General features: G+C 50.5%; 3 protein-coding genes across 7 annotated transcripts in view; 1 reads left to right on the top strand and 2 right to left on the bottom strand.

Annotated features, from left to right (window-relative positions):
• The window catches only part of VAMP1 (vesicle associated membrane protein 1), an 84,373-nt gene that overhangs the window by 7,150 nt on the left and 57,483 nt on the right, over positions 1–19,740 (top strand). Inside the window, exon 5 of one of the 3 annotated variants that reach the window (XM_057318802.1) lies at positions 5,039–5,413. The exons of the other annotated variants lie outside the window; for them this stretch is intronic. Coding sequence (XP_057174785.1) covers positions 5,039–5,076 — 38 coding nt within the window. The 3' untranslated portion in view covers positions 5,077–5,413. Of the gene's footprint in view, positions 1–5,038; positions 5,414–19,740 lie in introns of those variants that run through there. 3 annotated transcript variants of the gene reach the window in all.
• Positions 259–7,929, bottom strand: TAPBPL (TAP binding protein like). The gene is made up of 7 exons (XM_026502611.4): positions 7,329–7,929; positions 6,324–6,542; positions 5,921–6,178; positions 3,238–3,576; positions 2,343–2,645; positions 1,044–1,127; positions 259–849 (listed from the first exon to the last, which is right to left on the bottom strand). Exons 1-6 carry the CDS (start codon positions 7,393–7,395, stop codon positions 1,048–1,050), a joined length of 1,266 nt encoding a protein of 421 aa, XP_026358396.2. The 5' UTR covers positions 7,396–7,929; the 3' UTR covers positions 259–849; positions 1,044–1,047.
• Positions 7,992–12,989, bottom strand: CD27 (CD27 molecule). Of its 3 annotated transcripts, XM_057318799.1 has the most exons (7): positions 12,698–12,989; positions 12,389–12,550; positions 11,809–11,839; positions 9,445–9,656; positions 9,159–9,248; positions 8,789–8,908; positions 7,992–8,532 (listed from the first exon to the last, which is right to left on the bottom strand). In XM_057318799.1, the coding sequence occupies exons 1-7, from the start codon at positions 12,831–12,833 to the stop codon at positions 8,408–8,410; spliced, it is 876 nt and encodes a 291-aa protein (XP_057174782.1). In that variant the 5' UTR covers positions 12,834–12,989; the 3' UTR covers positions 7,992–8,407. The 3 variants fall into 3 exon arrangements, with proteins under 3 accessions (XP_057174782.1, XP_026358397.2, XP_044241220.2); XM_026502612.4 differs by lacking the exon at positions 11,809–11,839 and having other exon boundaries at positions 9,445–9,627; positions 12,419–12,550; XM_044385285.3 differs by lacking the exon at positions 11,809–11,839 and having other exon boundaries at positions 9,445–9,627; positions 12,419–12,989.

Raw genomic sequence — 19,740 nt, 5'->3', positions numbered from 1 at the left:
TGGACGAAAGGAGAAATCTCTCCCCTGCAGTTGAGGGAGTGAGGCGCCTGGGGGTATCCTGAAATACCCAGTAGTTGTCCAAAAGGGCACAACTTTAATTGTAGCTCAGGGTTACACAGAGCAAAGGACATGGCACGCCAGGGCTGCCTCTGAGGGCCTTCATTTCATACCCTGAACACTCTGCAAGTTGGCACAGCTAGGCTTGGGGACAGGGCTCAGTTGGGTCCAGTGTGGGGAAAGACAGGAAAGTGGGAAAGCTTTGTTTCTGAGGACACAAGGGGCTTTTATTTGGGCAGAGTTAAAATGTTTGTGTGTTATGGCCCAACCCCCACCCCTTTGTCCCACTGCCCCCAACTTGCTCTTTTTTTAAAAAAAAAGATTATTTTAGAGAGAACAGGAGCATGAGTGGCGGGGGGGGGGGCAGAGAGAGATAATCTTCAAGCAGACTCCCCACTGAGTGTGGAGCCCAACATGGGGCTCCATCGCACGAACCTTGAGATCATGACTTGCCCTCCTGCTCCTTTCTTAATATCTTCCCATTTTCTTTTCCTATCACAGGCTCGTTTTTAACCACCACCCGGACATTTTGCTTTCCTACCACCCTCTCACCTCTTCATGTTTCCTCCCTTAGTGTTCAGCCCAGGGACACAGTGAAAGAAGTCAGAGACCCGCACAGAGCCAGTGTCCCCATGATCTGTGCCTTCTTCATGCCTTTCTTGGGGCCTTTTTGAGCTCTGAGACTTGGCTGGAGTCCTTCTGGGAGAATGTGACCACTCTTTCCTTTTGCTCTGAGGCAGGAGAGCGGTTACCCAGAGGGCCTCAGAGTCTTGGTAGATCTTGGTGAGGTAGCTAGGAGAAAACAAGAGGGAAGGAGTTTGGTTTCAGTTGTGGTAACCCCAATAGCAGGGGGCTGTGGTATGGGGACTGGCTGGAACTCAGGACACTTGGGCTTCATCCTTGGTTTGGGTGGGGAGGTGGCTAGAGCCGGCTGATCCACAAGTGAGGAGGGACAGGGACAGGGCTGAGGGCAAGCAGGCACTTACCTTGTCATCTCTGAAGCCCCAGGAACAACAGTGCAAGAAGGAAGAGGCTGCTGGCAAAAAGGACTCCAAAGGCTGTTTTCTCCTCTGTAGGTTGAGAGCAGCATGGGAAGGAAACAGTAGGTTGGAATAATTTCTGAGCCCGCACCTGCCCCAGCAAGAGGGACAAAGCAGGGGGAGAAAGGGAGAGAAAGCGTGTGTGTGTGCGTGTGTGTGTCCCCATCCCCAGTTAAGGAGCTCCTGGCAAGCATTCTGCTTTCACCCAGGAACTGGGCACATGGTAGTATTCGTACTTGTTGAAGGTCGTCGGATGTCTGTGTGTTCCTCCACATAGAATTTCCTACCCCTTCCCACCTTGGGACATTTAGAGAGATTTAGGTTAGATTCGTTGTTGACGGGTGAACTGAAATTTTGCGACTAGCTGAGGAATGATGTGAGTTGAGACAAAACCCCAGTTCTGGGGAAGCTTGCAGTCTGGGGAGCCACCAAATAATGCCCAATGCTTTTGGATGTTTGCATTTCTTGCTTAAAATCTTTTGATGACATTCTCTGACTTTAGGATGAAATTCCAGCTCGGAGGCCCATTGTGATCTGCCCACTAATAGCAGTAGAGGGTTTAAGGCTCTAAGGCAGTCAGGCTACCCACTTTTCATATTTTCTTTTACCATTTACTAGGTAGGTGACCTTGGGCAAATTAGCTGACATCTGTAAGTGCTAGTTTGCTCATGTAAAATGGGAGCCCGTGATAATACACGTGATCCTACAGCTAAGTTCTTAGTCCAGTGCTTGGTTCATGTAAATGCTCAATAAATGTAAGTACTTTCCAGCTTCAGAGCCACTTCTCCCTCTTCCCACACACCCTTGCTCTAGCTGTGCAGTTCTCCAAATTCTCCTGAGACTGTTTTATAACCTGGCCTTCATGTGTGCCATGCTTTCCGTTCTTCCCGTCTTGGCTGTTCCCCTCCCACCTGAGCTCGCTCGCTCGGCTGGCGTGTCTCCTCCAGGCCTTCCTCCCTGACTGCCTAGTCTGTGCCTCCAAGCTGACTAAGCTCCTTGAGGGAAGGAACAATTCACCCTTGATCTCCACCGTTGAGCTCTCAGTATATGGCCGGGTGCCCTGGGACCTGGGGTGTAGCAGAGTCTCAGGTTGTGGGGGCAGCTATGGAGGCTGCCACCTTGGGAACCAAGAGGCAGAGGCTGAACAAAGTGTTGTGGGAAGCAGAACAAGGCCAGGGATGAGCTGGGGACAGGAGAGCCATGAGCCCAAGCATGGAGGTGGGGAAAGGAGGGCACTCATAGTACCTGGTGGGGCGATCTGGGCGCTGGCCCTAAGGGGCTGCTCCAGGGAGCTGTGGGTGACCTGGCAGGTGTAAGTGGCGCCTGCAGGGCCAGGTTCTGCTGTCATGAAGGAGGAGATGCTGTAGGTGCCCGCTGGGCTCTGCCGGAGGCTGGAGAAGGAGGCGCCAGAGACTGGGACCGGGGCTCCGCCTGGCTCCTCTCGGGTCCACATCACGGTCATGTCCAGAGGATAATAGCCAGCAACGTTGCAGATGAGGGTGGCTGGCAGAGTTTTGTTCTCCAAGATCAGTCGTACTTTGGGGGAAGCTGGAAGAAAGAATGAGGAATGAGATTCCAGAGGGCTCCAACCTGACAGCAGCATTACCCAAAGCCTTCTTTCTCCTTCTGCTGGGAGTGAGAGTAGGTTGTGGAAGCTGAAGTTAATGAACCCCTCAGTGGAGTGCCAAGGCGGGTGTAAGGGCTCCACCTTGGATGCAGGCCAGAGGGGGGCACGTCTTCCATAGGTAGTTGAAAACCAGTAGTTAAACCCAGTAAAGGCTGGTTTCTTATCATCACAATAAGCTCGTGATTTTCAAGGACATCAGTGATGACATACTCGTGCCAGTCAGGTGGCTCCCACTCCCCTGCTTGGTTTGCTGCCGCTGCTTCTCGGGACGTGGTCCAGAGGACTGGGGTACTTGGGAGACAGGGCAGCAGGATCTGGGGCAGGGAAACTGCTTGGTGGAATTATCCTGGAGTCTGGCAGGGAATAGTGTGCCTCTAGGATGGAGATGGCAGTTAGGTCATGGCGATGCCGTCCGCCTCTTGAGAAATTGCCCTTGTGTTGGATTCTGTCCTGAAAAACACTCCCATAGGCATATCCCTTCTGCTGTCCCTGGAGAACCGAGTATGGCCTCACCTTGGACATGGAACTGGATGATTTGTTGAGCCTGGTACAGAGAAGTGGTGATCAGGCAAATGTAGGTGCCCTCGTCCTTCAGAGTGAGGCTCGGCAGGGTGAGGGAGGCGTCCCCGGCCACGAGTAGCTGCTCAGCATCCAGGGTGGCGCCCTCCCGCTTGGCCTGCCGCTGCCCCCTGGTCCAGCTGTATACCAGCTCGCCATTGCCCTTATGGCGCAGCCGCCACTCCACACCAGTCAGCTCCCAGCCCGGTGCCATGGAGAAGCCACAGTGCAGAAAGGCTGAGGACCCCAGCAGGAAGTTCAGGGATGGAGTCTCTGTTGTCACCTGGAGCTCCACTGTAGTGAGAAGAAGGGTGATTGCGGGCTACTTCCTCCTTCAGTCCACCTGATCTCTAGCTGTGGGTATGTTGTGGGCATACCCATGCCCCTGCCTCCTTCTCTGGACATTGAGGCCAGTTGAGCTTATTTCCCACTAGATGGAACCACAAAGAAATGGTGCTCTGGAAAGGCAGCCTGGCACACATGATAATCCTAACTATTTTGGAGTCACTTAGCTCTGGACAACCTGACAAAAGCTACGGACTTCTCACTAGAAAAGTATATATGCAATATTATGGGTTACTGTTGACCCTCAGGTCAGACCACGGGAATAGCAGAAAAAGCTTTGGAACCCCTTCTTCCACTTACTAGCTCTGTGACCTTGGGCAAGTCACTAAGGGTTGCCAAGGTCATCTGCTTAAGGCAAGGCCGTTGTGAAGACTACATAGGAGTGAGAGTTTTAAAAACACACGGTGGTAGTATTTGTGCCAAATGTGTTGAGTCTAAGTCTAATGAGGAAAACAATCAGACAAATCCAAACGGTGGGATACTCTACGAGACAGCGGGCCTGGATTCTCCAAATGTCAGTGCTAGGAAAAGAATGTTCTGGACTTAAGGAAGCTAAAGGCATGGGGTGCCTGGGTGCCTCGGTTGGTTGAACGTCTGCCTTTGGTTCAGGTCATGATCTTGGGGTCCTGGGATTGAGCCCCGTGTTGGGCTCCCTGATGAATACTGACTCCCTCTCTGCTCCCCCTGCTTGTGCTCTCTCTCTCTGTCTGTCAGATGAATAAGTAAAATCTTTAAAAAAAAAAAAAAAAAAAAAAAAGGAAGCTAAAGGCACAGGACAAGTAAATGCAATGCATGATCCTTGTTTGAATCCTGGCCTTAAAACAAACAAACAAACAAACAAACAACCCAAAAACAAACCAGAAAGCTATAAAGAACATTATTGGGGCAACTGGAGAAGTTTGAATTTGGACTCTATATTGATGGTACTACTGTATCAGTTTTAAAATTTCTTAAGTCTGATGCTCAGTGGCATACCAAGCAGTGGTGGGGGCAATGGGAACAGACTGCCCTGTCAGGGAGGAGTATTTTATCACCGATAGTGTTCAAAATTGCCAATACGATGATGGTGTAAGGGTGAGAATATGTTGTTGAATTCTTTACACACTGTACCCCCTTATTGCCTGCACCACTGTAGACTGCTCCCCACCTTGCTGCTGGGGTGATGGTTTTGTGATTTTGAAGGAGAATATCCTTGTCTTTGGTTATACATTTTGTGTTCTAAACGAATACATGCTCTGCATGGAAATTTTTGGGGTGAAGTGTTGATATCTGCAACTTACTTTCAGTTAGTTTGGGGAGTTATCTATTCTTCCATCTCAAGAGAGAGGTTGTGGCAAAATATTAATAACTGGTTAATCTAGGTGAATGGCATACAGGTATTCATTACATTATCCTTTCACCTTTTTTGTAGGTTTGAAATATCCCAAGATAAAGGGGGGGGATACCTAGCCATGCCAGGACTATGGTTGACACTGGACAGACATGAGGACCCCTCTTCCCTGATGTGGTAGGATAAATTTAGGTTGCACTGCAGAAAGCTTCAAGTGTTCTGGGGCTTTCTAAGCATAGGAGGGTAACCCCCTAATCTCTCGATTTGGTTGTCTCTTTTTGGAGGCAAAATACTGGATTTGATGAACTCTGGAGAAACCTGTAGTCATGTTCTCAATCTTCTGTACCTGCTGGGATGTGCTGGGTGGGAGAGGGCAAGGACCAGGTTTTACTAATAAGAGATAATGAACGAATGTGTATCCCTGTCATTGCTCTAACGATCTTTTTTTTTTTTTGTAAAGATTTTATTTATGTATTTGACAGAGATAGAGACAGCCAGCGAGAGAGGGAGCACAAGCAGGGGGAGTGGGAGAGGAAGAAGCAGGCTCACAGCAGAGGAGCTTGATGTGGGGCTCGATCCCATAATGCCGGGATCACGCCCTGAGCCGAAGGCAGGCGCTTAACTGCTGTGCCACCCAGGCGCCCCTGCTCTAATGATCTTGAAGCACCAGACCGGGCAGGCTGGCTTTCACTGGGATACAGCTAGTGCCTGGCTTAATAAGACTGCTAGGGACAGCATATGTGAATAGAGCATCACATGTCATTTCCTCAGATGAGGGAGGTGAAAATTACCCCAATGCAATTATTTGGGTCTTTAGGAGAAAGGACTGAGGCTAGGGGACACCTTGAGATAACTGATGTGGATGGAGGTGGGCTTGTTCCCTTCCTTCTCCTTCTAGCCCCCCATAGCTGACCGCTTGAAAAAAACCCAAAGCTTTCTTTCTGCCACTTTTAATTTTCTCACCTGCAGTCTGCACCGTCCCATGGGGGCTCAAGGGCAGGTTCAGTGTGGGGTGCAAGACAGCCCCATTCTCAGCATCCCTGGGAGTCTTCATCACCATGGAGACACTAGGTCCCCCTCCGGACACCTGCACATTGGTGATGAACCAAGCTGCCTTCTCAGTGGCCTGGAGGAAATAGTGGGAGATCTCACAGGTCACCTCCTTCCCGTTGCAGTCAGCATGGAGCAAGGCCTCAGCCTGGGGTATCTGTACCAAGTTCACTGGGGGAGGAGGGCAGCACAGAGGTCTAGTTGGTTTGAGGACACCTGGGCCATGGGAAGCTGGCGCAGTGGGTGTACTCGGGAACTGGGCTGTCTCAGCAGAGGGAGCCCAGAAAGATTGGGACATAGGGTGGAGGGCTCTTACCTGAGGCCTCGAAGGTAACAGGTGGGTTGTCTTTGGCCAGTGTGCCCCCTTGGAAATCGGTGAAGCCTTCCAGGGAGCCATCATCCAGCACCGGTACCTGCCTCAGCACGAGCAAGGCCTTCACCATGTCCCTACTGCTGGCCAAACCGCCACGCTGCCTGCCTTCTTCCACCAGAAAGCAGTCTAGGACCACATCCACTGCCCGCCACTGCCTTTCCCCTGCAGGTGAAAGACTGAGTGAGCACCCTCTTGCCCAGAGACTTGCTTCTGTGCTCGGGGTCACCCGACCCAACTGTGGAGTCATCAAGGAGGGGTAAAAGTCTTCCAGGGTCCTAGCTGTCTCCTGTGTCCCTCTCTTGTCACCCCCAGACCAGCCTTCTGGGAAGCACTTGCTACTCCAGGTATATACTTGGTATGAATTATTTAAAATCCTGGATTTGCCTTGCTCAGAAAGGTTTGTTTTAATTCTTACTACAACTGTCACGAAAAACTCTCTCTTCAGTCAAAGGAATTCTCAGCAAAAGCAAATAAATGAGCAAAATTGCCACCAGCAGAGGAGACAGGACACTTGTGTGGCTAGGGGCCTGGCGACCATCTTCTCAGTTTCCCAGCCAGCCGCTGGGTCTGCTCGGGCTTTCTGCCATCACAGGTGGCCTTCCCCTCCCCCGCCTCCGGGGCTCCCCTCCTGCCTCCAGCGGGGATTTTCCCAGCCGGGAACCCTTCCTCCTCGGAGTCTGTTCCCAGGCAGTGCCCTCTCTGGTAGGCCCCCACCACATGCACCCAGGAGGCCCCTCTTCTCTTCATCTGGCCTTTCCCACAGTCTTCTACCCGCTCTCCAACACCATCGGGGTCTTGCTTTGCCAGCCTCTTTCCTGTTGGCCTTCGGAGGCAATCGCCGCCCCCCCCCAACCCTTTCCCCTTCAGGAGTCTCGCACTGGGTGGCTAGCTGGTGTGCCCTGGGCCCCGTAACCGCCCCCCGCCCCCCAGCCAGCGATCCCCCCTCACCTGGGTCTGCCGCCACCCCGGACAGAGCCAGATAGAGCAGCAGGCGCCATCCTTCCTCTGTGCCCATGGGGGCTGCGCTCCCGCCCCCCGCGTCGCCCACCGCACTTCTGCGCGGCCTCCCGCTGGCACGGCCGGGCTGGAGAAGAGGGGCTTCTCCAAACCACCCTTGCCGGCCTGCTGCTTTCTCTTCAGTCCTCGGCCTACTTCGCTTTCGCTTTCGCTTTCACTTCCGAGAGCGTCACCTCGGCTGGCTGCCTTTGCCCGTGAGTGAAGCCACCGGTTGCTCCTGTCAGAGTCCTGTTCGTTGTTCTCCTTTTTCTCCGCCACCCGCCCCCCCCCCCCCCGTCCCCGCCAAATGCTCTGGTTATCTCAAGACCTGACTTGACTGCCTGCGCCCTTTTGCTCCCCACCCAAGAAAGTGGAGCTGAAATAAGGGGGAGGGGGAAGGGCGAGACTGAAGGGCTACTGGGGACCGTTCTTCATTTTCTGTGGGTGCCACACCCACTCACGATCCCCGCTCCCCGACTTGGGCAGAGCCCCAGCACCAGTCCGCACCGGAGAAAGCGCCTCCCTCAGATCCCTGATCTGGGAGAAGAGGCTGGGCGTGGCAGGCCCTGTGAGATCGGAATTTCAGAGAGAGAGCGCGGGGAGACCTTCCGGGTGTGGCTGGCTGTCACTTTATTTTGCTGAATTTCTAGGTCAGTGATGCAGCATGTGGTGGTTCGTAGGGGAAAGTGTGTTCTCCAGCTCGGGCCCCAGCCCTCCAGTGCAGCGCAGGGGTGAAGGTGGCTGGGCCAGGACACACTCGGGGCCCCTGCGTCCCACCCTCCGCCTCATCCCCATGCGTCCTTGTCACTGCCAGTCTCCAAAAGGCACTTTCTCAAGTCTGCACACAGGAAAGGGTCCTGATGACAGGATGGTACTGAAACCCGGGGGTGGGGGTGGGGGTGAGGGTGAGGGGTCGGCGAGTGGGGTGTGTGTGCCAGGTCTCCTTCTCCGTGGACGGCCGCTGGGGTGGGATGGAGGCAGCGATTCTGTTGTAGTGATGACCCGCCCACCGCCCTTCGGGGTGCGCAAGCTCAGGAGTAGGAAGCAGGTTCGGGTTTTCGGTAATCTTCCTGAATGGGGATGGCGCTGCCCTCTTCCTCCCTGGGGCAGCTGTAAGGACGAGGCTGGGCAGGCACCACTGGACTTTCTTCTTTGTCTGCGGGAGGAGAATCAGATGAACCTTGGCGGGCAGTGGGAGTGGGGGTGGTGAAGGGGTGAGCCAAGGAGGGTTAGCCTGGGGGAGGGCTGTCAGGGGGTTGCCAGCTAAGAGGAAAGGAAGAGAAGGTGGGAACCAGGGTTGGTAAGGATGGAGTGAGAGAAGGCTTCTGTGAGGTTCCAAGCATGGGCCTGGGGGCTAGGGTGGTAGGGTAGGGTGCAGGGACAGGACTGTAGACCTGTATTTTGTTTCTTACTTAGTCTGTATTTTCTTTGTTGATGGAAGAACAGGGCTCCGATCACGGTGAAAGCAAGGAACATTCCAGACAGGATCACCAAGATGCGGATGCAGTCTGAGCTGCACAGGGAGCTTTGGGCTGTGACGGGCAGGGGCCACGCAAGGGTTTTTGGAGAGGGCCTAGGCCTTGACTCCCCTCAGCCCAGGCTGCCTGTCACCCCTCCTCCCATCTCTCTCCCCTCTCCTCCCCCACTGCTACCACTGGACTAAGTTCTTTCCTAATCCCGAGACTGCTTCTTCCCCTTCTTACCCCTACTCCTAGCTTTTTGGCTGGCTTCCCTCTCCTGTATGCAGTCTCTCTGGCGGTAGAGAGTGGGGCAAAAACTCACGTGGCCAGTGGGTCGAGAGAGCTGGGACAGGCAGCCACCTGAAGTCCGCCAGAGTCTGCACCTGCCGGACTGTCCTGGCCTCCTGCACATCTGGAAAAAGAGTCAGGGTGAGCAGCAGCAGGGAACCTTCTAGGGCACAAGCCTGGGCTGAAGGAAGGCCCAAGACATAAGAGGCATGGGGAGATGGGAAGGCTGACCGTCTGGCCAGGCAGCTTATGTGGGGAGGGTGGTGGTTGGGGCATAACCCTTATCCCTGTGACTGGACAAAGTGTTGCCTTGAACTTACTTTTGGTATAAGGGAAGTGGGTGGGTTGTGGGTGTAGGCCCAGGGCCTGAGATGGTCGAGACAGGGTCAGCAAGGCGTTTGAAGGAGGGTCACACTCTGTACACTCCTTGTCCCTGCACTGCCAGCCCTTGGGGCAGGCACACTCTGCATTTGTGGTGAGGGTGCAGTTTCGGATGAGAAGACCTGGGAACAGAGGAGGGCGGGAGGAACACAAGAAGCTCAGGCCTCGGAGAGACCTCCTAGACGCACTGCTAAATCCTGTCCTGAGCTCCCAACCCAGGCCCACCTGCAGGGACTCCTGCCCTAACTGGCAAAGGCCTGCCACTTCCTCCCTGTCACCCAGTGCCTCTGCCTTTATTACTAGTGTCATTGAAGGAAACACTTGGGTTTTTTCCTTTATTCATGGTTCAGAAATGCCAACTGTAAAAAATAGAAACAGCTTGCAGGATTTTCTCTTCTATTCACTGGCACTTCGATAACTTCTCACTGAAGTAGAATAGGTGGACAGAGAGGTACACAGGTCATAAGGGCAAAGCTTGAGAATTGCTACAAATTGGACCCATGAACAAGAGCAGCGGCGTTCCTTTCTAGTCACTGCCTCCTGCCACCCACAGATAGCCACTAGCCTGACTTCCTAACACTGCGAGTTCATTTTGCTTATTTTTGTGCTATATTTGTGTAGCCGTGCATGTGTACTCACACTTGTGTCTGACACTCTTACTCAATCCTTTGTGAAATTCATCCGTATTGTAACTCAGACTGTTCATTCTCAGGCTGTCTAGCATTTCACTGTGTGAATATACCATGATTCATGTGTCTATTCTGTTAATGGGCATTTGGGGGGTTTCCAGTTTTTAAGCAATCAGGGATAGTGCTGCTATGCTCCCTGACAAGTTTTTAAATTTACTAGAGAGTTACTTGATGACTAACATACTTTGCCTTTAAAATATAATTTTTTTTTTAAGATTTTATTTATTTATGTGACAGAGAGACAGCCAGTGAGAGAGGGAACACAGCAGGGGGAGTGGGAGAGGAAGAAGCAGGCTCCCAGCGGAGGAGCCTGATGTGGGACTCGATCCCGGAACGCCAGGATCACGCCCTGAGCCGAAGGCAGACGCTTTAACGACTGCGCTACCCAGGCGCCCTTAAAATATAAATTTTATTCAAGTGTAGAGGTCAGGTGCTGAGTGACTGCCGATAAGTTATACTAGGGGAGGAGGATGTGAGGGGCACTGGGCTGGATTGGGCTCACAGGTGGTTAGGGTTAAGAAGGGGAGGGTGATTCTGGGGAAGGCCCCAGCACCCGCATGTGGGCCAGGCTTGAGCCCAGCCTGGTGGGGCCCTGGGACAGTGCACTCATGGGGACCAGGGAGAAGAGCAGAAAGTAAGGCCAGAGGATGCCAAAGACGAGGACCAGTGCTCTAGCAATTCCTTTAGCAGATGCCTTTTGTCAGGAAAGGGAGAGGGACACAGATTCCTTCTTCCCATCCTTATGCACCTATGGTTGCTTCTTTTGGAATTCTGACTAGTAGCCGCTACTAGAATTTGGTTTCCTTGTAGCTTGCCAGGAATTGTGAGCCAGCCAGGGCAAAAGGTTTGAAGGAGGAGAACAGTCATGGGGGAGGTAACAGTGACCAGGAAGAGGAGAAGAGATAGGCAAAGGTGAGGAAGATCACCTCAGACTCCAGAGGTGGTGGTCAGGAGGGCATCTGCCGGAAGGGAAGAAGGGCTGAAGAGAGGGCTGGGCTTGGTTACCCATGGAAGGAGTGCCATTGTTTTCAGTGACGAGGATCCAGAGACCTGGGAGTTCTCTTCACCACATATAACCTGTGCCCCAAATTCCAGGCTGATGGCAGGCACTTCTCCATCTTACCCAGGGGAATACTGAGGTCCAGAAGGGGCCGCAGTCATTCAGCCTAACCCTGATCACCTCACCCCTGGCCACTGTCCCCTGGAGCCCTGCAGCCAGTTGCTGTGTGGGTGCTTCGCAGGCCTCTGGGCTGAGTCTTACAGAGAAGGATCCTGGATTGCCTGGTTGGGAGCCCAGCGAAGGGAGTGCGGCTGGCTCAGGGAAAGGGCCTTCTGGTGGGGCCTGCAGTGAGTGTTCTGACTCAAATATTCCAACCCTGCTGGGGTTGCTGCCAGAAAGAGAAAAGCATCCATTAACAGATTTTTAAGTTAAGTGGATTGAGGAATACTTGTGTATTAAGATTTTTTTTTTTTTTACTGATTTGCAATGGCAAAACCTTTTATTTTGTTCATTTTTAAGGACAGTATAAAAGGTCTGCTGAGACCAAGCACATTTTGTAGGTAAGCACTGTAGTAGTTCAGTTAGGTCCTCAAAAGGGTCCTGGGGGGGAATGTTTGTTCAAAGGGGTCACTTGAAAGTTTGTTTCTCTATCCAGGCTGGCACATGGTTTCTGACATTCTAGCTAAGCTGGAGGAAGAATAAAAGAATTCATATTACAGCTGCAGACATTACACTTCATTTAAAAAAGATAAAATTATAAAATAAATGAGAAAAACATGGGTCACATGCACATTCATTTTCCTCAATTGGCCTTTGTGCAAAAAAAGAAGAAGAAGAAGAAGGATGTTTGGTATTGTTATATCCTAAAAAAGATGTTCTCCAAGTTCCAAACAAATGCGCCCTTCAGCACAGCCAGTTCATCAATGGGGGGTCGCTCATCTGAAATCTGGGGACCTAGGGCCACTCCCCCCCTTTTTTCACTTACTCCTTTTTCTTGTGATCTAAGTTGTACACCTGTTCTCAGCAGTCCCCCGAATTCTGCTTACCCCTTCCCTGTAACCCCAGAGTTCTCCCCACATCAGTATGTGTCTGCTCAGGGCACCCCATTTTCCAGCATTGACTCCACTTGCAGTAGTCTCGAAGTGATAAATTCTGACCCCCTCCTCCTCGCTTCTCCACACCCAGCTCTGCCACCTTGCTCCCCCAGAGGCTTGCCCATCTCACCAGAGTTACAATGCCGACAGCTCTCACAGTGGCGCCGGGAGTGGTGCTCTGGTGAGAAAGAGGCCCCTGGGATACACGGGTCACACTGAGCAGCCTCGCCATGCCTGTCACAGTCCTTCACGAGGAAAGTTCCTGTGAGCAGAGGTCCAGGGTCAAGGCCCAAGGAAGTCCGCTCCTCTGCCCTCTTCAAGGTGGTACAGGGTTCCTCTCCTTGCTGGAGCTTAGACCCGCTCTCCGCGGTCCTTTCCCCCATGCCCCCAACGAGGCCTCCTCTCTTACCTGGCTTACACGTCTGGCAGCACAGCTCTCCCTGGACCCAGTAGTGCTTCTCTGGACAGCGTTTGGGGGCTGGGGTCGCTGAGAGCCCCACCAGGGTCCCCAGAATCCACAGCCAGCAGAAGGGTGGCCGGGCCATGTCTCTTGCCTGGGGAGCTCTTCTGCGCTCCCGTGGCTGACTGCTGGCCTCCGTGGAGCTGGCCCCTCCCGCGGGGTGCTGGTGCCCTACCCTCTGCAGCTCCTGGGCAGCTGCAGGCCCTCTTCCGTCGTCGCTGGCTTCAGGTGGCAAAGCCGACCTTTGATGGCAGCTGAAGCTCTATTGTGGCTGTTTTTTCTCACAGAGCAGTGACTTCCACCCCCTCCCCCTTTTCCGTGTGCTGGGTGCTGGGTGCTGGGTGCCAGGGAGAGTATTAAAGGGCAAGCGCTGTCAGAAGACCTGCTGCTCTTCAAAGACATCCATCCCCCCAGCACGCCGGCCTCTCCCGGTTGCCGTCTCGCTCTTGTGCTCGCTAAGAACGCAACCCACCTGCGCTGGCCTCTTTTACAGAACGTTGGATGCACAGTTACCACCTCTCCTATTCACGCGCTCTGACACAAAGATGCCCACGCTGCCCCCTGTTCACAGCTTACAAGCTAACAACAGTTTAGAGAAGGAGGGCGAACCTGAACTGAGTACAGGTCCACCAACTTTTAGCTGAAACTCTTGGGGTCAGATAAGTTTTAGAATTGAGAATTTGTCAGATTTTGGGGAGTAACTAGCACCAAAAGATGCCCCCACGGGGCTGGGGTGGCCCTCAATCAAGCACATTTCTGCAGTGAAAGAATTGAATACTGGGGCGCCTGGGTGACTCAGTCGGTTAAGCATCTGCTTGCAGCTCAGGTCATGATCTCCGGGTCCAGGGATTGAGCTCTGTGTCGGGCTCCCTGCTCAGTAGGAAGTCTGCTTCTCCCTCTCCCTCTGGCTTCCCTTCCCCACAGCTCATGCTCTCTCTTGCTTGGTCGCTTACTCACTCTCGCTCTCTCAAAAATAAGTAAATAAAATCTTTTTTTTTAAAAGAATTGAATATTTAAGCTAAGTGGGGTGAATAAGGACCATAATTAGCCTTTGCATCAACAGAGGTCTAGTTTTATGGCCAAAAGACTTTGCTACAAAATTGTTCAGAATTGCAAACAAGGGACTTAAACCTGTGTTTCCTCTGTTGGACTCTGCTAGGAGATCACATGTGATCTCATTTCATCTTCCTGCCAGCCTGTGGGATGGGTATCACTCCTGTCCCTCCAGCCTTTCCTTGTCACCTCACAGTCATCTTCATCCTCCCTTCCCAGCCGTGGCACTTGGGATTAGATTCCCTGGGTCATCTCTTCCCTGTTTCCACTGTTCTCCTGGGAAGGCTGATCTGGGAACATTGGAACTTGCTGGACTTTTCTGTCTTTGAGTCCTGGGAACACATGGCTTATTTCTCCAGTCCACTTTTCATTCAGGGGCTTTGCTGTTGTTTCCACACTGCTCATAAAATGTCACACTCCTGTGACCTCACCTGTTAGCTCTGTTCTCTATCTCACTCTGGTTTCCTTTCTCTTCATATTTTCCGTCCTCCTGCCTTTCCCCAGCCCCTTCTTCTCTTTAAGAGGGTCCTCACACGTGGGAAGCCACATATGAGTGTGATCTGAAGAGTTATTTCTACACAACATCCTTTCCACTATCCGGCAGGGTGCCTGAATTCCCACCTCAGAGTGATAACCTTGGGATCTGAGGATTATGCTGTCATGAACTGTCCTGCCCCATTCCCAGATTATGATCACTATTTTCACTGTGAATCTTTTTTTTAAAGATTTATTTATTTATTTGAGAGAGAGAGAGTGTGGGGGGAGAGATGAAGGGAGAGAATCCTCAAGCAGACTCCCACTAAGCGTGGAGCCCCTCATCTCACCACTCATGAGATCATGACCTGAGCCTAAACCTTAGAATCGGATGCTTAACCGACTGAGCCACCCAGGCACCCCTTCCTTGTGAATTTTAAACCCTGGGCTGGCATGGGGAGGCTTGGGTGTGTGGGGACGGATGACATGACACAGGAACAGTGAGGAGTTGGGACCTTTAGGTAGAACTTGCAGAAGGGGGAACTGGAGGACCCCGAGAGGACCGACAACTTCGACTAGCCCTGAGCTGCTCACCCATGCGAGGGAGGCTTTGGTGCTCTGTACTAGGGCCCATCATCCCCTCTCCATGGGGGAAAGGGCAGGAGTGGGGTCTGTGGGCTCTCCTGGAGTATCCTGGCCAGGAGGAAAGCCAGCTTTCTGGACCTCACTTCCCTCTGGGCAAATGGAGTGACCTCATTTCCTATCTTCCGTGCTGTTTGCATCGATTTCTGGTGAGTCTTGGCTCGTCCTGGACTGGCTCCCTGGGTAGTTCCTTCCTCTTGTCTACAGGCCCTGCGAGTGCAACCGGCTGCCCTCTCCCTGGGCATCTTCTAGTACCACATTCTCTCTTGGGGTGCGGCTTCTCTCCACACCTGCTGGCACAGAGATACATCTTCTCTTCTCAACAGCAACCCCCTTCACTTGCATCTCCAGAGACAGGCCCACAGAAGCACTGTTTTGATGATTTTCATTACTTTTCAGGGCCTGACTAAACCCTGGAGCAATGACCTCAGCCTGTGTGTCAGCTGGGGCCACCCTGCTCCTTCATATCTAAGTAAGACACTCCTCGCCTTCCAAGCGGGGCAGGTCCTGGACAGAGTGGGGAGGAGGCAGAGCTGTCAGTTGGCACCAGTTCCAGTGGGTCAGCTGTTGTGGTCACCTCTCGTTCCCACTCTACTAAAGTCCTGTTCCTGCCTCTGTGCTCCTGGCTGTTCCCTTACCTCTGCCCTGTCACAGGTTCCAAATTTGGCACACAGGGCTTTCTGGAATTTTCCTCCAAACCAACTGTAAACAGAAGGCTGATAGGTGTGACAACACTTTTGCTGAAGGTTTATATATCATAGGGATACAACTTAAAATTGCGTTTTGGATATTCTTGTTCTCAGTGGTCCTTCCCATCCCAGAAATTTATCAGTGGTCTGGCTATCTTACCAGGCAGTAAAGGCACTGACCATCTTGCTGACACCATTCACCCACCCTGCACAGACTACCTTTCAGAAGTGTTCCATCAGGCAGCATACCTCATCTATCTTCAGCCCCCAATCCCCAAATCAGTCTTGGCCCTTGATAAATCTATAACCAGTCAAAATACTCAGCAGAACAAAACTCTCTCCAAGATCTTTCCTTAAAAGGAAGTTCTGTTACATTATATAGATGTCAGAAATCACGTTCCTGATCCTTATCAACCGAACCCCAAGCCCTTAGTTTTTCTAGTCTTCTTTGTCCTTCCACTCCATTTCTTCATCCTCCACTCCTCCTTCCTTTTTCTTTCTTTTTCTTTCTTAATTTCTTTCTTTCTTTCTTTCTTTCTTTCTTTCTTTCTTTCTTTCTTTCTTTCTTTCTTTCTTTCTTTCTTTCTTTTCTTTCTTTCAGATTTTATTTATTCCTTTGACAGAGAGAGAAAGAGCACAAGCAAGGGGAGTGACAGGCAGAGGGAGATGGAGAAGGAGACTCCCCACTGAGTGGGGACCTGATGTGGCGCTCGATCCAAGGACCCCGGGATCGTGACCTGAGCCGAAGGAAGACACTAAACCAACTGAGCCCCTCCCACTCCTACTTTCTTTTGTGACACCTCCCCTACCCCTACAACTCCCTGCTTTAGGTCCTCCTTCCCAGGGAGTCTTTGAGAGACCAAGTGGGCTGGACAGCCGGGTGAGCTCACTTCCCAGTTCTGTAATTTGCATTCGTGGGACTCCTGTCTGGGTCTCCCAGGGGACTGAGCATTTGTGGGCATTTCTTCCAAACTCTGACCGCTTTTCAGGATCTCAACTTCAGCTCCTAGTATCACCTAGCGCTTAAGGTACTCACTGAATATTAGATAGTCTATTCTCAGCCTTATTCCGTACGGGTTCTATCCACAATTGTAAGTTTGAAATTTCAGGGGGCCCAAGGCCACATTGACCTCCTAAATTCCACTCCTCATTCGACAAGAATTTGTTGCACCTCCATTCTGTGCCAGGTACCAGCTAAGTAATGGGTCACAAAGATGAAAAAAAAAATGTGGTTTCTTCCCTCATGGAATTGACACACCAGTGCATCGGAAATTGATCAAATCATCTCAAAGACAAATGTAAAGTAATTAGTAATGGTCATTACTGCAGCACTATGGAGGGCAGGGACAGGGTGCAATACAGGTGCCTGTCCTCTTGGGTAAGGAGGGCTTCAGCCAGGAAGTTCTGCTGAGCTGTGTGGGATCTGACAACTCTCCCTCCACTTTCTTGAGAATTTTTTTTTTTAAGATTTTATTTATTTATGTGACAGAGAGACAGCCAGCGAGAGAGGGAACACAGCAAGGGAGTGGGAGAGGAAGAAGCAGGCTCCCAGCGGAGGAGCCCGATGTGGGACTTGATCCCGGAATGCCGAGATCACGCCCTGAGCCGAAGGCAGATGCTTAACGACTGTGCTACCCAGGCGCCCCAAGAATTGTTTCTTCCTTTGGTTTAGGTTTCTTGACACCGCCCTATTTTTTTTCTTTGGCCACTTCTCTTCTTGAGCCATAATAATTTTTCTTATATACAGTTGATATAAATACGGATAATCTGTTCCTTGAAGGCTTGGTAGAATGTGTGTGTGCGTGTGTGTGTGTGTGTGTGTGTGTGTGTGTGTGTGTATTTTGAGTGTAGGTTTTTCACTGCTGATTTAATTTAGGTTTTCAGTTTCTCCTAGAGTCAGTTTGGTAGGTTATATTTTTCCGGGAGATTATCTATTTAATCTGTTTCAGATTTGTGGGTGTAAATGTTTAAATCCTCGCTAGATCTATAGTTATTTTCCCCTTTTCCCCCTGCTCATGCTCTTTCTCTCTCTCAAATAAATAAATAAATAAATAAATAAATAAATAAAATCTTTAAAAAGATTATCTCTTGGAAGTTAAACAGCCCCAAGCCTGGCAATTCCATGTTCTTCTTGCATTGCTTTTTAAGGTCCCTCTTTATCCAGATAAAGAAAGGATTCTTATTTGGCCCAGCATCTCAGCCTGACCCTCAGAAATCTCCAAGGGCTTCAGCACACTTGTGTTTTGGGTTTTGTTTCGTTTTTTCATAAATGATATAATATCCTTCTAGAATTTGCTTTTTGCTTTTTAAATCTAATAACATACCTTGGAGATCATTTTATGTTATACTTACAGAACTACTCATTTTGTTAAATAGACAATGGATGTACAGAGGCTTTTTAGCCATTCTCCTGTTCATGTATACTTGTTTTTTCCCCAACATTTCATTATTACAAATGGTGTTGCATAAACCTCTTGTACCTCCCTGTGGATGTGGGAGTGTGTCTTTAGAATAAATCCTGGGCATTGGGGCTGCTGAGTCATTGGGTATGCATACTGTTCACTTTAAAAGATACTGGCAAGTTGCCCTCCAAAGCGGCTCTACCAACTCACACGCCCACCAGCAATGGAACGAGGACACATATCTCCTCCCGGCCTGCCAAATTTCATATTAGCAAACCATTTTTGATGATCTATTTGGGGGAAAGTGCTGTCTCATTGTTGTTTCAGCATATGTTCTTTTGATTGCCAGTGAGGCCGAGTGTCTTCCACAATCATTGGTGGCTTGGATCTCCTCTTCTGTGATGTCTTTATCCTTGTGTCACAACCAGTGTTCTAAAGCCCACTCTTGGCTCTTCTCTACAAAATCCTCTGCTCTGTGACCCAACATGCAGGGCCTCTGCCAATCCCATGGATCCCTTCAGATGTTTGCCACCTGCCCTAGGGGCTGAGAAAAGCCTTCTTGTGGCAAGGGAGGTCATTCCTGCTTAGGAGACTGCAGACCTGCGAGGAGGTGGTATCCCTTAGCTCATCCGTGAGATGGAAGTTGGGACATGGCTGACCCTTAGACTCCGTTGCATCAGCACCAGAGGTCTCCCTAAAGACTACAGTGACCCAGAGCCCAGACGTAAGGGCTCCTTGGTGCATGTTTACTCCTTTAAAGTTGAAATAAAATTCAATATTTTTAACCATTTTATAATATACAATTCAGTGGTTTTTAGCATTTTCACAAATATCACCACTATCTAATATGAGAACATTCCCGTCTGTCCTAAAAGAAACCTCACACCCATTGGCAGTCAATCCCACTTATTCCCTCCCCGTCTGCCCTCCCCCTTCTGCCCCCTCCCCTGTCTGCCCTCCCCCATATCCCCCCTCCCCTATCTGCCCCCCCCCCCCCCGCCTATTCTCAACATTTCACATAAATGGAGTCATATAATATGTAGCCATTTGTATCTGGCTTCTTTCACTGTAGCATAATATCTTCAAGGTTTTTCCATGTTGTAGCATATATCATCAGTACTTTGTTTCTTTTTATGGATGAATAATCCATTGGTGGATACACCACATTTTGTTTATCCATTTATCAGTTGATGGACATTTGGGTTGTTTCCACTTTTTGACTGTTATGAATAATGCTGCTATCAACATTCATGTCAAGTTTTGTGTGAACATATGTTGGGTATACACCTATGAGTGGAATTTCTGGGTCATATGGTAACTCTATATTTAACTTCTTAAGGAACTGACAAACTGTTTTCCATAGCAACTGAACTAATATTTTACATTCCTATCAATGGTACATGAAGATCCTAGTTTCTCTACATCCTTACCAACACATGTTAATTTCCATTAAAAAATTATAGCCATCCTAGTTAGAATGACGGATATCTCATTATGGCTGATATGCAGTTCCCTAAGACTAATGGTGTTGAACGTCTTTTCGTGTGTCCACTGGCCATTTGTATATCTTCTTTGAGAAATATCTATTCCTTTGTCCATGTTTAAATTGGATTATTTGTCTTTTTTGCTGAGTTGTAAGAGTTCTTTTTTTTTTAAGATTTATTTTTTTATTTGAGAGAGAGGGCCTGCGTGCGTGTTGGGGGAGGGGCAGAGGGAGATATAATCTCCAGCA

This window comes from Ursus arctos, unplaced genomic scaffold, assembly GCF_023065955.2.
Source record: "Ursus arctos isolate Adak ecotype North America unplaced genomic scaffold, UrsArc2.0 scaffold_26, whole genome shotgun sequence".
NCBI lineage: Eukaryota > Metazoa > Chordata > Mammalia > Carnivora > Ursidae > Ursus > Ursus arctos.
The sequence above is the reverse complement of the archived record's forward strand: the minus strand, read 5'-3'. Positions and strand labels throughout refer to the sequence as shown.

Excerpts from the sequence above, each read along its gene's own strand:
- TAPBPL (XM_026502611.4), bottom strand. The coding sequence starts at position 7,395 with ATGGGCACAGAGGAAGGATGGCGCCTGCTGCTCTATCTGGCTCTGTCC. Across the intron at positions 6,179-6,323 it reads TGTTACCTTCGAGGCCTCAG|TGAACTTGGTACAGATACCC; the intron begins GTAAGAGCCCTC and ends CTCCTCCCCCAG. Across the intron at positions 2,646-3,237 it reads CATCCAGTTCCATGTCCAAG|CTTCCCCCAAAGTACGACTG; the intron begins GTGAGGCCATAC and ends TCTTTCTTCCAG.
- CD27 (XM_044385285.3), bottom strand. The coding sequence starts at position 12,833 with ATGGCCCGGCCACCCTTCTGCTGGCTGTGGATTCTGGGGACCCTGGTG. Across the intron at positions 9,249-9,444 it reads CCACTTCCCTTATACCAAAA|ATGTGCAGGAGGCCAGGACA; the intron begins GTAAGTTCAAGG and ends CTCTTTTTCCAG. Across the intron at positions 8,909-9,158 it reads TCTCTCGACCCACTGGCCAC|CCCAAAGCTCCCTGTGCAGC; the intron begins GTGAGTTTTTGC and ends TGCCCGTCACAG.